The following is a 17,312-nucleotide window of genomic DNA, read 5'->3' as shown; positions in this document are numbered from 1 at the left end:
ACGACTGTGTTCCTGCATTCGACACCAACACCATTGTCAAGTTTGCAGACGACACAACGGTGATCGGGCTTATCACCAACGGGGATGAAACAAACTATAGAGTGGAGGTGCAGAACCTGGCGGACTGGTGCTCGGATAACAACCTGTCCCTAAATACCACCAAGACCAGGGAGCTGATCATCAACTTCCGTAGGTCACATAACGGGGAATATGCCCCGATCTCTATCAACGGGGACAGTGTGGAGAGAGTGTCCAGCTTCAAGTTTCTGGGCACTCACATTTCGGAGGACCTAACATGGTCCAATAACACTGCTGCGTTGGTCAAGAAGGCACAACAAAGACTGTTCTACCTAAGAACACTGAAAAAGTCTGGTCTACCCCAACAGCTGCTGACGACCTTCTACCGCTGCACCATAGAGAGCATCCTAACGCATGGCATCCCTGTGTGGTACCTCAGCTGCACGGAGGCAGAAAGGAAAGCTCTACAGCGGGTAGTCCATAGAGCTCAGAGGGCAATCGGAACACAGCTACCAGACTTGGAGGGCATCTACAACACACGATGCCTCAGAAAAGCCACCAGCATCCACAAAGACTCTTCACACCCCTGCAACAGTCTGTTCGAACTCCTTCCATCGGGCAGACGATACAAGGCCTTCTACGCCCGCACCTACAGACTCAGGAACAGCTTCATCCTCAGGGCCATAGCTGCGATGAACCGGTCCTGCTGAGCCGGATGGTCACAACGCATAGATCAACTTGCACTTTACCCTGTCTAAATTACTTAAATTATTGCATCGTATGGGAGGCGCATTCCCAATCTCATTGTACCCCTGGGTACAATGACAATAAAGATATATTGTATTGTATTGTATTGTATTATATTGTATAAGGTTTTCAATAAAGGAATTTCTCTCTAACTTTCATGCTGTTGATGCATGTGACAGATGTAACACCACATGTTATTAAACATTCCTCTTCCCTTCCAGGCATTTGTACTTCACTGCATAAAATATAAAAATTCTATTGCGTCACTGATTAACATTGTATAATATTTCAGGTAATTCTGAAAATATCTGGATGCATATTGATGCAGCTTATGCAGGAAGTGCTTTCATTTGTCCAGAGTTCAGACCGCTTTTAAATGGAGTGGAGGTAAGGTCTTCAACCTTTGATGCACTATTCTGATTTATTTGTTTGTTACTTATCAGATGACAACCAAAAATAACACTTAACCAATACATATACTGAGTAATTGAGCTGCCACTACGCAGCCTACCGAGGGTCGTTGTTACAAAAAAGACACATCACATAAGTCTACTGGTAAACAGGATCATAGTATGCATCCACAGAAAGATACACACACAGGTACTGAATATGCCGTTCGGCAGAATTCCCCTTTGGACATCTTGTACTGGAACATCAATATGTTTGAGACAGATCATTGTGTATCTTTCACTGTGTTCATGATCTTCCTGGCTGGTGGTGAAAGGAGCCCTACCTTTCAGGTCCTTCCTGTATGGTTGGAATATCATTCCCCAGCATTTGATAGCATTTGATGTCAGTCGTGTGCATCCCCAGAAACAGCTCATAGATCAGAGAGCAGACCTCCCAACCCTTCCGAATTTGGCGGAAAGTTTCCACTTTCTTATTTCATTTCCGCCATTCCGATTTCGCCTCACATTTTTCCGCAAAACACCTGCCTCGCCGCTCGCCTTGCCCCGCCCCACCGCTCGCCTTGCGTCATCGCTGGCCCGGCCTTGCCGCAGTACTCGCCTCGCCGCTGTACTCACCTCACCTCGCCGCTGTACTCACCTCACCTTGCCGCAGTACTCACCTCACCTTGCCGCTGGCCCAGCCTCACCTTGCCGCTGTACTCACCTCACCTTGCCGCTGTACTCACCTCACCTTGCCGCTGTACTCACCTCACCTTGCCGCTGGCCCAGCCTCACCTTGCCGCTGTACTCACCTCACCTTGCCGCTGGCCCAGCCTCACCTTGCCGCTGTACTCACCTCACCTTGCCGCTGGCCCAGCCTCACCTCGCCGCTGTACTCACCTCACCTTGCCGCTGTACTCACCTCACCTCGCCGCTGGCCCAGCCTCACCTTGCCGCTGTACTCACCTCACCTTACCAGAGAAATTTGAAATTTGCATATATTTAGCATAATATGCAAACATGCCAAGAACCCTTCGTAGAGAGTTTAATGTAGCTGGAACAGGTATCTCTTGGAGTGGGCGGAGTCTTTCTGGATCAGGCTTGATCGTATTATTTCCAACCCAATAACAGAAAACTCTGCTTTAAGTTTCGAGTAGGTCAGTAGGACACATTATTGGCAACCTAGATTCAATTGTCATCTCCTTATGCCAGTTTACCCACTAAACAAAAGTCAGATTCGTTTCTGGAGGGAGAGACAGATTGTATTCTGTAATGATCTTTGGCAAATATCCTCCTAGTGCATCATATTAACTAGTAATATGTGAGCACGCTGGAATAATTTTGGAACTCTTACATAAGCCGATGATTCATGTTGTGTAATGATGCTGCATAACCATATCTGGTCATTGCATATAATGTTTTATCATTTTTGTTTCTTGGTTAGTATTCAGATTCTTTCAACATTAACCCTCATAAATGGCTTTTGATCAACTTTGATTGTTCAGCTCTGTGGTAAGTTACCCATATTTTGTTTGTAACACATTTTCATCTTCACAAGATATTTCCACTTCAGATGCTTCTTGCCTAGGACCTCAACCCCAGCTTGTTAAACATACTTTACAGCAGCAGGAGCAAGGCCCACTGTGCCCCCAAAATTCAGTCATTTTGATTTCAATGGAATTGAATTTCAGAAAGAGAATGGACAGTGTACATATGTACACATATGTACACATATGGACAATATGTACATAAGAACAAATCTTTCCTCATCTCCGTTCTAAATGGCCTACCCCTTATTCTTAAACTGTGGCCCCTGGTTCTTCACTTCCCCAACAACAGGAACATGTTTCCTGTCTCTAGTGTGCCCAATCCCTTAATAATCTTATATGTTCCAATAAGATCCCCTCTCATCCTTCTAAATTCCAGTGTATACAAGCCCAGTTGCTCCATACTTTCAACATATGACAGTTCAGCCATCCTGGGAATTAACCTCGTGAACCTACGTTGCACTCCCTCAATAGGGGTTGAAAGGGAATAGTAGATCATCCATGATCATCCATGATTGATTGGCAGAGTAGACTTTTTGGGCCGAATGGCCTAATTCTGCTCCTATAACTTATGAATTTACTATCCATTTGGAGCAGGAGTTCAGCAGACAAACTGTTCCTGGATGTATTTCCTCCAAGAGTTTCTTCCCATTGTGTTTGAATACTGCTTTCCTGAAAAATAAAAAAAATGACTGGATTTGCGGGAATATACTTAATCTTGCATTGATATATGAAGTCTCACCCAACAGAGCTACATTGACTCCAGACAATAAATAATAAATTATTCTTCTCAGCCAAGCAGCAATTCTGATAGTGCTCTACTCATTGGATCATTAATGTTGGTTAAGTTTGGAGTTCTTCATTGTGTATGTTTGCAAAATAATGTCAATCATATTTATGGAAAATTAAAATTTGAAAGAGAATACCATCATGTAAAGCCCCAAGTGTAAATGTTAAACACAAATTTGGATAATACAGCTGCAATTATCATATTTATAAATGGCTATTAACAAGAACTTGACCTGTTTGCTCTTGTTTGCAATGGTGGTCTTTTGAAACCTACATTCCAAAGTGCATGTTCACTAAATGTAAGGCGTCGTGCAATTCTATAACAAAATAAAGGTTTCAGAGGGTATGCAAAAAATATTTTTGTTCATTGTGGTATCTATCTTATTAAAAGTCAGATCTTGCGTTAAATGTATATGTATATATCTGTGATTTCGCTGATTACGGCAAAACGGTAAACCGTAGCGCCACGATTTTTGCGCCGCCTTAATCACCACGCGGACAGCTGCTGCAAAATGGTTTTTTAATTTATTTTGGTCGCATATTTTTTAAGTTACAGAGGTTTTAAAGCGCTGCCCCCCTGATTTATCGAAGGTTTTAAAGAAGGGGGGCGCTGTGGTGCGGATTTAGTTTTCAGCGTGTGTATGTCTACGATTTCGGCTGATTTCGGGAAAACGGTAAAGCGTATCGCCACGATTTTTCCACCGCCTTAATCACACCGCTGGACGCTTGCCGAAAATGATGTTTTTATTTAATTCGGTCGTATATTTGTTAAGTTACAGAGATTTAAAAGTCAAGACTTTTTTTTCTCAGTTATTTCAGCTGATTTCGGAAAAAACGGTGAACCGTAGCGCCACGATTTTTGCACCGCCTTCATCACCGCGCTGAACGCGGCTGGAAAATGATATTTCTATTTGGATCGGTCGCGTATTTTTTAAGTTACAGAGGTTTTAGTAAAAAAAAAATTAAAAACCCAGCCGTTTTTTCAATTGCCTTCAGCGAGTGACGTCAAAAAGCTCGCGCAACCCCCCTCCTACTGATTTATTGAAGGCTTTCAGCGTGGCGCTGCTGTGCGTATGGGCTCACCTCTCCTCTCTCCCCTTGCTTCTCTCTTCTCTCCCACACCCGGGAGACCCTCTCCCCGCTATCCCCCCCCCCCCCCCCGGACCTTTCACTGATGCGCTCCCCCCCCCCCCCCCCCCCGGGACCTGTTGGTGCTGGGGGCAAGAGAGAGTAGGGGAAAGGGGTGTGCTGGGGAAAGGGGGGAGAGTAAGAGTGTGTCTGGGGGAGAGAGAATGGTCGTCCGGAGGGGGCTTGGTGGTGGGGGAAATGGGGATACTGGGAAAAGGGGAGGTCTTGGGGAAAGGGGGGGGGTGTGGGGAGAGTAAAATTGGGCTTGGGGGAGGAGAGAATGGGGGGGGGGTGGTGGGAATGGGCCCAACCGGCCCTCTTCCCTGGTAACTAATAAAGATGGATATGCATTAAATGTGATTTCATGTGTTTCTTTAGGGTGAAGAAAAGATCCGTAATCATCGATGCCTTTAACTTGAAACCTCTTTACCTAAGACATTATCATGAGGACTGTGGTAATTTTTTAATGTTACAATTTCTCATAGTATTTTGGGATACTAGAGTTAATAGAGGGCCAAAAAGGGGCCAATAAATTTATTTCATAGATAAGATTAAAGAAAACATATTAAATACAAGAGGGTAATTAGTGAGAGAGTGGAATTAAGTCTTGGAAGCAGAGTTTGTAGTAAAGGCACTAAACAACTACTTTGCATCAGTATTCGCCAAAGAGAAGGATGTGGAGGATATTGAGATCAGTGTTGGATGTAGTAATAGATGAGGCCATGTTGAGATCCAGAAGGACGTGATATTGGGGCTCTTGAAAAGATTAAGGTCTATCCCATATTATTGGGAGAACCAAGAGAGAAGATCGCTGGAGCTTTGATGAAGATCTTTGTATCCTCTCTAACCACGAGTGAGGTCTCAGCAGCATGGAGAGATGTTTTTCCTTTTTATGAGAAGGGAAATAGTAATGATCCAGGAAATTATAGACCGGTGCGCCTCTGATCAATGTTAAGGAAGCTGTTGGAGAGGATCCTTAGGGATAGGACTGAGCTACAGTGAAAGAGAATGAGCTAATTATGGACAGTCAGCATGGATTTGTCCTGGGCAGGTCATGTCTTACAAATGTTGGTTGAGTATTTTGAGGAGGTGATGAAGCTGATTGATAAGGGTAGGGCAGTGGATGTTTTCAAATGGACTTTCCTAAGTCATTTAACAAGGTCCCTCATGAGAGGATGCATGAAATGCAAAGTGGCTTGTTAGTTTGGGTTCTGAACAGGCTTATCCATTGAAGACAGAGGGTAGTGGTGGAAGAAACATAGAAAATAGGTGCAGGAGTAGGCCATTCGGCCCTTCGAGCCTGCACCGCCATTCAATATGATCATGGCTGATCATCCAACTCAGTATCCCGTACCTGCCTTCTCTCTATACCCCCTAATCCCTTTAGCCACAAGGGCCACATCTAACTCCCTCTTAAATATAGCCAATGAACTGGCCTCAACTACCTTCTGTGGCAGAGAATTCCACAGATTCACCACTCTGTGTGAAAAAAAACTTTCTCATCTCGGTCCTAAAAGATTTCCCCCTTATCCTTAAACTGTGACCCCTTGTTCTGGACTTCCCCAACATCGGGAACAATCTTCCTGCATCTAGCCTGTCCAACCCCTTAAGAATTTTGTAAGTTTCTATAAGATCCCCCCTCAATCTTCTAAATTCCAGCGAGTACAAGCCGAGTCTACAAGCCGAGCCGGAAGGGTGTTATTCAGACAGGAGCTCTGTGACCAGTGGTGTTCTGCAGGAATCAGTGTTGGAAACTGTTGTTTGTGATATATATAAACGACTTGGATGGAATGTAAATGGTTTGGTTAGTAAGTTTGAAGATGACTCCGCAATTGGCTGAGTTGCAGGCAATGAAGAAGGGAATGGAAGTCCATAGCTCTCTGAAAGTAGCAAAGCAAATGGATAGGATGGTAAAGAAGGCATATGGAATGCTTGCCTTTTTCAGTCAAGCCATTGAGTATAACTTTCAAGATGTCTTGTTGAAGCCTCATAAAACTTTGGTTAGACCACATTTTGGACTATTGTGTGCATTTATAGTCGTCCCATTACAGGAAGGGTGAGGAGGCTCCAGAAATGTGCAGAAGAGGTTGACTTAATCAAATATTATTGCAGGTTATGATAACACCTCTTTTTATTCTGTATTTCCAGAACTCATTACTGATTACAGAGTAAGTAAATTTGCAACGTTACAATAGATAATGACGGGATTTCATTCAAATTCTGGACAGATTTTGCATCCTAACTGATGGTTAAACTTGTTAAATATGTTAATGGTTATTTCTATCTCAACTCTGTATTTCACGTGTGTGTGTGTGTGTGTGTGTGTGTGTGTGTACATAATATACATCCATTATAATACAATAATGTATATTAATCTATATACTAAAACTCTTGTTTGTTTGCTTGTTCCTGAACTACAACCAAAATGGTTCACGATAGCGCAACAATTTTAGGCCCATCTTACTCATCGTCATCCTGTGGTTCGATGGAACAGGTTTCATTGAAATCGGTGTTATATTTTTTAAGTTATTCACATTTAAAAGTTTTTAAAAACACGCATGCGCAGTTGGGGCTCCGTTAATCTGGTACTTGCGTAAGATGGCCGCCGCATTCGCACTTGCGCTAAACAAACGTGTCCGCACCTGCGCAGTTGCGGCCGGTTGAGCAGGGCTCGGTCGCCTGTCTCTTGGGGGCGGGAAGGCCAGGTCTGGTGCCGGGGAGGCAGCCGGAGCCTAGGCCTGGGCTTGGAACGTGACTGGGTAACAGCGAGCCTGAGGTGTGCCATGGGGAAAGGCGGTAGCAGCAACAATGGCGTTGAGGTCGGGCATTGGTGGAGGCCGGGGCCTGGGCCTGGCGCTGGGCCTCCCTCGGCTCCCCCATCCCCCCCCCTCTCCCCGGCCGGCTCCGCGCCTTCCCCACGCCACCCAGAGTCCAGCGGCTCAGCAACAGTGGGAGAGCCGCTGCCGTCAACCATTGAACATCCCTGCACAGGGACAGCACAGGAGGGGGAGGGGGGGAGGGAGGGGAGGGGAGGGGGAGTGGGAGTGGGGGAGGAGAGGGTGCTGCACCAATGCAGGAGAGGCAACACTAGGGAGGGGGGGAGAGGGAAATAGGGGGAGGAGAGGGTGGGGGGGAGTGTGGGGGAGGAGAGGGTGCTGCACCAATGCAGGAGTGGTTTGGGCTCAGTGTCCACTTGGTCTAGTGTATATTAATACTCTCTAGAGTTATAATAGAAACATAGAAAACAGGTGCAGGAGGAGGCCATTTGGCTCTTCGAGCCAGCACCGCCATTCATTGTGTTCATGGCTGATCATCCACAATCAGTAACCTGTGCCTGCCTTTGCCCCATATCCCTTGATTCCACTAGCCCCTAGAGCAGTATCTAACTCTTTTAAATTGTTGCCTCTTATTCCCCTTAGAATCTTTCTTCCTCTTTGGAATGAAATGATCCTTCATCTCCTGGATTATGCCCAGAAATTCCTGCATTTGCTGTTCCACCGTCATTCCTGCTAGGATCCTTTTCCATTCGACCTTGGCTAGCTCCTCTCTCATGCCTTCATACATTCTTAGAGCAGCACTATACTACAAGCTGCTCTAAGAATCCATCTCGGAGGCACTCTACAAACTCCCTTTCTTGGAGTCCAGAACCAACCTGATTTTCCCAGCCTACCTGCATATTAAAAATCCCCCATAACCACAGTGGCATTACCTTTGTTACATGCCAGTATTAACTCTCGCTGCAACTTAAACCCTATATCCGGGCTACTGTTTGGGGGTCTGTAGATAATTCCCATTAGTGTCTTCTTACCTTTACAATTCCTCAACTCTATCCACAGTGACTCTATATCTTCAGTCCCTACGTCACCCCTCGCAAGGGACTGAATTTCATCCCTCACCAACAGAGCTACCCCACCTCCTCTGCCCACCTGCCTGTCTTTTCTATAGGACATATAACCCTAAATATTCAGTTCCCAGTCCTGATCCTTCTGCAGCCACGTCTTTGTAATCCCCACAATGTCATATCTACCAATCTCTAACTGAGCCTCAAGCTCATCCATTTTTCTTCTTATACTTCGTGCATTCATATATAGTACTTTTAATCCTTTGCTCATTTCACCTTTCACATCAATTCCTATTACACTTGGCCATTCTCTCCTATTCCTTTGTAGGCTTTCTGTCCCGTTAATTCTGGGGTCTTTCTTAACTTTTCCTATACTTTCTTTCCCTTTAACTCCATTTTTATCTATCCCATTTGAAATGTACGTATATTTTATATATATATATACTATATGCCTATATATAATGTATGTATATTTTTATATATACAATGTATGTATGTTTTAATAGATATATTTGGTTTTCTTACTGTTTTATTTTCTCCGACAGTGTTACTTCGTTAATGGCAGTTATTCCCTGATACCCTGTCAATCCTTTTGTTTACCAAGACCAGCAATGTTGTCAGTATATTTGAGAATTTGGAACTCTATAAACAAACCCAATCATTTTGTATGCCCACATGTCTATTTGGTAATGTTCAAAGTTCAAACTCCTGACTGCTTTTTATCCTTCCTCACTGACAGATGGCTGAAGCCATTTTTGATCCTTTACTGTCATCTGGTGGAGATCAATTATGTTGCACAAAAAGAAATTCCAACGGGGAAGTCCTGTTCAAATTTGTTCTAGTGTTAATTTAGTTTTAGAGATACAACGTGGAAACAGGTCCTTTTGTCACACAGAGTCCACGCTGACCAGCGATCACCCATACACTAGTTCTATCCTACACACAAAGAACAGTTTACAGAAGCCAATTAACCTACAAACCTGCATGTCTTTTAAATGTGGGGATAAAACGGAGCACCTGGAGAACACCCCCATGGTCACAGGGGGAATGTACAAACTCCGTACAGACAGCAACCATGATCAGGATTGAACCTGGGTCTCAGGCGCTGTAGGGCAGCAACCCTGCTGCTGCGCCACTGTGCCGCCCACGTGTGGCTTTTATTGAACGAGACATCGAGGTGCGAAAATTAGTGCATCCTATAATTTACAAGATTGTCACCTGTCACAATAAAGCACGAATCAATCTGAATCATCAAATAGACATATAGATCCCAACCATATAACCTTAGTGTCCTATCTCCATGTAATCACTTCCTTTCTTTTGTTTTCCCTGCTCATTTTTGCTCATTGGAATAAATATGTCAGTCATACACCTTGGCATTTTGCCACTTCTCAATCCGTATCTGAAATGTTGCCTATCCATTCGCTCCACAGATACTGCCTGACCTGTCGAGTCACTTCGGCACTTTGCATTTATTTTGATTAAAATTTGGCAGTTGGCAGTGAGAAGAGCTGTGGTGCACTTAAATCTATTATTTTGTTTTATGATCGTCCATCTTATCTTCCTAAAAGAGGGAACAGCTTTAAAAAAGTGACAATTGCATTAAGGCTGTTACCTTATCATGTAATTAACTGCTCTTTGATTGTGCAACAATTGCCTGTAAGGGTGGCTGAACCATTTAGAGAGCACCTTGCATTAAGTCCACTAAGTTACACCAAGTACCCAGAATTCACAAGACTGTTGAAATTGTGGGCTGTTGTATAGAGAGGAATATTATCTTGAACTGATTCTCCCATTATAAGAGGCAGTGCATTGAGTCTAGGTTGTTTTTATTTCCTTCTTGCAACATAAAAGAAAAAAGAATCAATGATTTTTATGCTATGAAACATTATGATTCACAGCATTTTATTACAGAGGCTATGATAAGCATTTGTTTGACTGCCCTTATGATGTTAATGTTTTGACTGATGTTGTTTAATTCAGCACTGGCAGATTCCCATGGGGAGCAGATTCCGCTCACTGAAAATGTGGTTTGTCTTCCGATTGTATGGGGTAAAGGGACTTCAAGAGCATATTCGCAGGGTAAGTTACACATATTATTGTGGAAAGTACCGACAGAGCATGTACTAAATGTGTTCCCAGAATACTTTGATTAAAAATATATTAATCCATTTCATGTGCCTATAAATGGTATTTGGATGCTTACAAAACTGATTCAATAGATTTTTTTAATCATTTTTGGCATCACTGCCAAAATTTACTGGACTTAGTTTCCTTTCCCATGTTGGACAAGTGTGGTTGATTTTACTCGTGTTCGGCTGGTTTACCTTATTAGCATGCAAAACAAAACTTATACCAATACCAAGTATTGCATCACCTGCAATTGCATGCCATAAGAAATGTGTGTTTTTGAAGATGGAAGATTAAACCAGAGAATTGTGATGGGAACAGTCCTTTAATATCTTGAAGGAAAGAGGAAAGCGTGTTTAAGTGAAGAAACATCTGATTGAAAATGGTGGAAACTCATTCATTCAATGTACATACAAGTGGGGTGTGGTGGGTAAAGAGAAGAAAATAAAGAAGACTATTATTGCTTTGGTTGAGAGAAAAGATGAGAGCTGATGTGTGGGAGATGGGACAGATGTATTGAGCACTATATCAACTCTGGAAAAAGCCAAGTTTAAGGAGAACACCCAAAACTTCATCCTCAATATTGATGGTCTCCCAGTATCCACCTCCCCTCACATCCGGAATCTTGGAATCATCTTTGATCAAACCCTCTCCTTCGACAAACACATCAAACACATCACAAAGGCAGCCTTCTTCCACCTCAAAAACATTGCCCGTCTCCGTCCATCCCTCTCCTCCACAGCTGCAGAAACCCTCATCCACGCCTTCATCACCTCCCGTCTGGACTACTGCAACAGCCTCCTCTATGGCGCACCCTCAAAAATCATCAGTAAACTTCAATACATTCAAAACTCCGCTGCCCGTCTACTCACCCACACCCCGATCCGTGACAATATCACCCCCGTCCTTTACAAACTCCACTGGCTCCCCAACCCCCAGAGAATCCAGTACAAAATCCTCCTCATAACCTACAAAGCCCTCCATAACCTGGCCCCATCCTACCTGACCGACCTCCTCCACAGGCACACTCCCACCTGCACCCTCCGCTCTGCTGCTGCCAATCTCCTATCCCCCCACATCCGGACCAAACTCAGATCCTGGAGGGACAGGGCTTTCTCCATCGTTGCTCCCACCCTATGGAACTCACTACCCCAAACCGTTAGAGACTCCTCCACACTCACCACATTCAAAACATCACTGAAGTCTCACCTGTTCAGTACTGCCTTCAACCACTGAAGGTCACCTCACCTTCTGTCTCCTTTCTCTGCTCGTTTACTTATTTACTTATTTATCTATTTATTCATTTCCCTATGTTCTCTAAATCCCTGTAAAGCATCTTTGAGTATATGAAAAGCGCTATATAAATGTAATGCATTATTATTATTATTATTATATTGTGTGAGACTGGCATACTGTAACTCATGGACAAGACACAATGGGCAGTAGTCATTCATATTTTTATAGAAGGGTTAGAGTTTATTAAGTACAACTGTTGAATTCATCCATCTCCTTTTACTTTAGTACAGTTTAGCCCCGACAATACTGAATGCCAAGGTACATAAAGGGCACCATATCTGAGGAAGAATGTGCTGGCTCTGGAGAAGGTCCTGAGGAGGTTTATAAGAATGATCCCAGAATGAGTGGGTTTTCAAGAATGAGTAGGTTAACCTATGATGAGTGTTCGTTGGCACTGGGCCTCTACTCGAGTTTAGAAGAATGAGGGAGGACCTCATTGAAACATACAGAATAGTGAAAGGCTTGGATAGAATGGATGTGGAGAGGATGTTTTCACTAGTGGGAGAGTCTAGGACTAGAGGTCATAGCCTCAGAATTAAAGGATGTTCTTTTAGGAAGGAGATGAGGAGAAGTTTATTTGGTCGGGGGTGGTGAATCTGGAATTCTCTGCCTCAGAAGGCTGTGGAGGCCAAGTCACTGGATATTTTTAAGGCAGAGATAGATAGATTCTTAATTAGTACAGGTGTCAGAGGTTATGGGGAGAAGGCAGGAGAATGGGGTTAGAAGGGAGAGATAGATTAGCCATCCATTTATTTAAAAGATGTTGAAAGGAAAATGCAAAAACAATAAAGAAAGATTTTGCTAGTTCTTTAATTTTTTGTTTCGATAGATTCGATAATGGTGGACTTTTTTTTGTGCAAAAAATTATTTACTTAAATGTATATTTATTTCAACATCTACCCATTTTGTTTTTATTATAGCATGTGGCTCTCGCACATGAATTTGAGATTTTGGTACGCCAAGATGAACAGTTTGAGATTATTGGTGATGTGGTATTGGGTCTGGCGTGCTTCAGAATGAAGGTTTGTAAAAATATTCTTAATATGACATGTGCTACATTTTCCAGTTTAGCATGGAGGCTTGTCATCTGGTGCAATATATCGAACTACAGACCAAGTGTTGAGTTTATTTTATCATGATCCCCAATCAATTTGTGCAGTGCATGACCAATCGTACAGATTTGCATTATTACCATTAAATAATGAAAATTATGTAAATACACAATCGGTATCCAAAGGCAAATATAGTTATCTTTCTTGTATGCTGACTAAGTAAATTCTATCTTATGATAGCATACTACGACATTTGAGTGAATCAAGGGTAGATGTAAATTATTTTCAAAAATCATTTTTTTCCTATTTATGAAGTTTAATGTTGGAAATGCAGTTTAAAGCTTTACATGAAATATACCAGCCTTGAGAAATGTTTACTACTGAGCAGTTCCTAGCTCCCATCGTTCTTACTAAAAATAGTCCCTGTTCTTACAAATTCTCTCACAATAAATATGTGGCATTATTTTTCTCTGCCATTAAGGATGAGCCTCCAAAATGTGATTCCAGTACTTCAGTCATGTTGCAGATGGATTCATGAACCAGCAGTTTAGTTAAAATTATCCATTTATTGTTGAAATCCTTTCTGTTAAAACCTATTAAACTTGAACTTGAATGGCACCATCCATCCAAAGATCCTATTTCTCCTCAGCAACTCTATTTTCAAGATGATGTCAAGGAACTGCCAGGGTATGTCAAATTGACAAGGTGCATCGACTTAAGATTGTCATTCCACAGTAGCTTGGGGGCATTCATGCCTCATCAAGTTGCGAGGGCATTCATGTATTTCAATTAATAAATCTGTATTTAATATTGATGTTGAGAGCACCCAATCACCACCCTTTCTTCACCACCTTCCACCACCTCCGGTGGGTCTGTCATCCTGTTGAGATTTTCTAGCGATTATGTTGGGAGAATCCAGATCTTTAGATGCAAGACTTTGCGCCTCGGTCATTCCTTCTTCGATCTGTTCCCTTCAAGCAAAAATACAGAAGCTTGGTAGTGCATATCACAAGACTCAAGAACAGCCTCTTCTACTCTCTTATCAGGCTTTTGAATGATCTTTCCATAAGCTACGGCACTGATTCACCTCTGCCCCATTGTGGACATTGGACTTGGGCTAAGGAACTGGTGCTTTATAGTGCTGAGAACTATATTCTGTGTAGTTCCCCTTTGTTTCACTAAGGTGGTGACTATATTACTTGAGTTTAGCTTGATCGTATTTACATATAGTAATGTACTTTGGTACATGTGACAATAATAAAGCTAAACCTAAACTGCAAAGTTATGTTTTTATGAGCACAACTATGAATGAATGAATGAATGAATGAATGAATGAATGAATAAGTTTATTGGCCAAGTATGTGCATATACAAGGAATGTGCCTTGGTGCTCACCTCACAAATGACAACACAAACATACAGTTAACAATTAAGAATAAAGCATAACCACATCAAAACAATAAGTATACAACATTACGGTCTAAACATGTGGGTGAAAATAAACCAGAGCAAATAAGAGACTGCTTATGTTAGGCTGTTCATTGATAAACCTATTACTCTCTCATTTTAGACACATCCCCCGATATATGTGAGAAGGAATCTGATAGATTATCAGGGATGAGAATAGCGTTGCCACTTCTGTGCAGTATACAATTAGATTCTAATGTAGAGTGGTTACATTTAATTCACTTATTCATGAATGAATGAATACTTTCATGAAAGTCACCGTGAAATTCTTTGCTTGCAAACCTTGCCAAGGTATGCAATAGTCACCCATGAAGGGCGCTCACAAAGTTACAAATTCCCTCCCACCCCCCCCCACGCCAGTTCCCGCTTTGCTCTTCACCCCCCCTCCCCCACCCTCACGGCGGTCCCCCCATGCTGGGTCCCCATTGTTCATTGTTCTTCCCGGCGGTGCCTCCCACGCCGGGTCCTTCATTCCTTCCCTCGGCAGCAGCGTCCTCATTCCCATGTATCCGTCCTCGTCCATCGGTCAGTGCCCCTATCGACCGTCGTACCGACCACTCCACAACCCTGCCGGGTCCTCTCCTGAAGCCTCTGCGGTGCCAACCCAGGCCTCAGCCGCGGGGTCTGTCAGCCACTCCTCCAACCCGAGCTCCATTCGGACCGGGGCTCCGACCAGATCATTATAATGCATATCTAACGAATAATTCAATGTTGGTATATTTCATATTTTAGGGCTCCAATAATCTAAATGAAAGACTCATTAAAGAGATAACCAACATGGGGAGGATTCACATTGTGCCTTGCCAACTTCGAGAGAGGTTTGTGCTCCGTTTCGTTGTATGCACTGAAACCGCCAAAAGTGAACATATTCAATATGCCTGGAAAAATATAAAGGAGGCTGCCGCTAAAGTGGGTCAAATGTAAGAAAATATAAGAAAATAAAGTGCATGAAATACAAGTCGAATGTAAGGCAGCACATTTTGAATTGTAAAGTGTATTTGAAGTATAGAAATATATTTTAAGTTCATGAAATATCTGATCTGTGGGGCAGATTTTGCTGAGCAGAGAATGCTGAAAACAAATAACTGCAATGTAATCTAATCGTTAAATAACTTGTGATTGTGTATTTGACAGCGTAAATCTTATTTTCATGGGTTGATGGTGTGTAACGTAATTACAACTTTTAAAAATATATTTTGATTAAAATTATTGCCAATCATATTTGGTTCTTCATTTTTGTCATGCCTTACATATTTTAACTGGTGCGTCTGATTGCTGTTATACTTGAGGCCCACTTTCCTTGCTTCTTCAAGGATGTTAACAGTCCTTTAGTTGTTTAAGAGCTGACACAGAATTATTAATTAGTTCACACAATAAACTCAGCCAAGATGTTGAGTTATACAGTTTGAAAAGTAGTCCTTCGGCCCAACTCATCCATGTCAACCAAGATCTCTTCCTGAGCTAGTCCCATTTGGCTGTATTTGGCCCATATCGTGTGAAAGCTTTCACATCCATGTATCAGTCCATATGTCTTTTATATGTTGTAATTTTACCCACCTCTTCCATTTCCCCCTCCGCTGCCAGCTTATTCCGCACGGCTACTACCCCCTAGGTGAAAAACCTGCTCTTCTGGTCACATTTAAATGTTATTCCTCTCAACTTAAACCCGTGCCTTCTAGTTTTAAACTCCCCAACCCTGGAAAAAATTATTGCCAATCACTTCCACCTTATCTGTGTCCCTCATCGACATACTAAAACTCTTGTTTGTTTGTTTGTTCCTGAACTACAGCCAAAATGGTACACAATAGCGCGCAAATATTAGCCCACCTTACTCACCGTCGTGCCTATGGTGCTAATGGATGAAGTTTCATTGAAATCGGTGTAATATTTTAAAAGTTATTCACATTTTACATTTTAAATCTATCTCCGGGGGGGGGGGGGGGGGGGGGAGGAGGGAAGGAGGGAGGTGGAGGGAGGAAGGGAAGGGGGAGGAGGGAGGATAAGGGGGTTGTGGGGTTTGGAGGGGGGAGGGGTGGGGAGGAGGGAGGGGGGAAGGACGAGGGAAGGAAGAGGGGAGGGGGGGAGGAGAGGGTGCTGCACCAATGCAGGAGAGGTTTGGGCCCAATGGGACCACTTGGTCTAGTGATTAAATAAACCTCTACAAGATCACTCCTTGGCCTCTTTTGCTCCAGGAAAAACTGTCCCAGAGTATCCAGTTTCTTCTTCGAGCCCTCCAGTCCTGGCAACATTCGTGTGAATTCTTATTGTACCCTCTTTATCTTAATCATGTCCTTCCTAAAATATGGCAACTGGAACATAGAAACATAGAACCATAGAAAATAGGTGCAGGAGGCCATTTGGCCCTTCAAGTCTACAAACAGTAACCTGTGACTGCCTTCTCCCCATATCCCTTGATTCCACTAGCCCCTAGAGCTCTATCTAACTCTCTTTTAAATTCATCCAGTGAATTGGCTTCCACTGCCTTCTGTGGCAGAGAATTCCACAAATTCACAACTCTCTGGGTGAAAAGGTTTCTTCTCACCTCAGTTTTAAATGGCCTCCCCTTTATTCTTAGACTGTGTCCCCTGGTTCTGGACACCCCCAACATTGGGAACGTTTTTCCTGCATTCAGCTTGTCCAGTCCTTTTCAAGCCTAGTATTTCCAATCTTTCCTCATATGACAGTCCCTTCATCCCAGGGATTAACCTCGTGAACCTACGCTGCACTGCCTCAATAGCAAGGACGTCCTTCCTCAAATTAGGAGATCAAAACTGCACACAATACTCCAGATATGGCCTCACCAGGGCCCTATACAACTGCAGAAGGACTTCTTTGCTCCTGTACTCAAATCCTTTCACTATGAAGGCCAACATAGTATTAGCTTTCTTCACTGCCTGCTGCACCTGCAC

The 17,312-nt window shown here is 43.1% G+C and overlaps 1 protein-coding gene across 5 annotated transcripts in view; it reads left to right on the top strand.

Moving 5' to 3' along the window:
• Positions 1-15,360, top strand: part of LOC144609465 (aromatic-L-amino-acid decarboxylase-like) — a 39,689-nt gene extending 24,329 nt beyond the window's left edge. For all 5 annotated transcript variants that reach the window (XM_078427969.1, XM_078427955.1, XM_078427975.1 and 2 more), the window contains 7 exons: positions 1,058-1,152; positions 2,599-2,666; positions 4,997-5,073; positions 6,767-6,786; positions 10,443-10,541; positions 12,806-12,907; positions 15,136-15,360. In XM_078427969.1, coding sequence (XP_078284095.1) covers positions 1,058-1,152; positions 2,599-2,666; positions 4,997-5,073; positions 6,767-6,786; positions 10,443-10,541; positions 12,806-12,907; positions 15,136-15,327 — 653 coding nt within the window. In that variant the 3' untranslated portion in view covers positions 15,328-15,360. The remainder of the gene's footprint in view (positions 1-1,057; positions 1,153-2,598; positions 2,667-4,996; positions 5,074-6,766; positions 6,787-10,442; positions 10,542-12,805; positions 12,908-15,135) is intronic.
• The last annotated feature ends 1,952 nt before the right edge of the window (positions 15,361-17,312 follow it).

The sequence above is a fragment of the Rhinoraja longicauda genome, chromosome 2 (assembly GCF_053455715.1).
Source record: "Rhinoraja longicauda isolate Sanriku21f chromosome 2, sRhiLon1.1, whole genome shotgun sequence".
Lineage (NCBI taxonomy): Eukaryota > Metazoa > Chordata > Chondrichthyes > Rajiformes > Arhynchobatidae > Rhinoraja > Rhinoraja longicauda.
The sequence above is the reverse complement of the archived record's forward strand: the minus strand, read 5'-3'. Positions and strand labels throughout refer to the sequence as shown.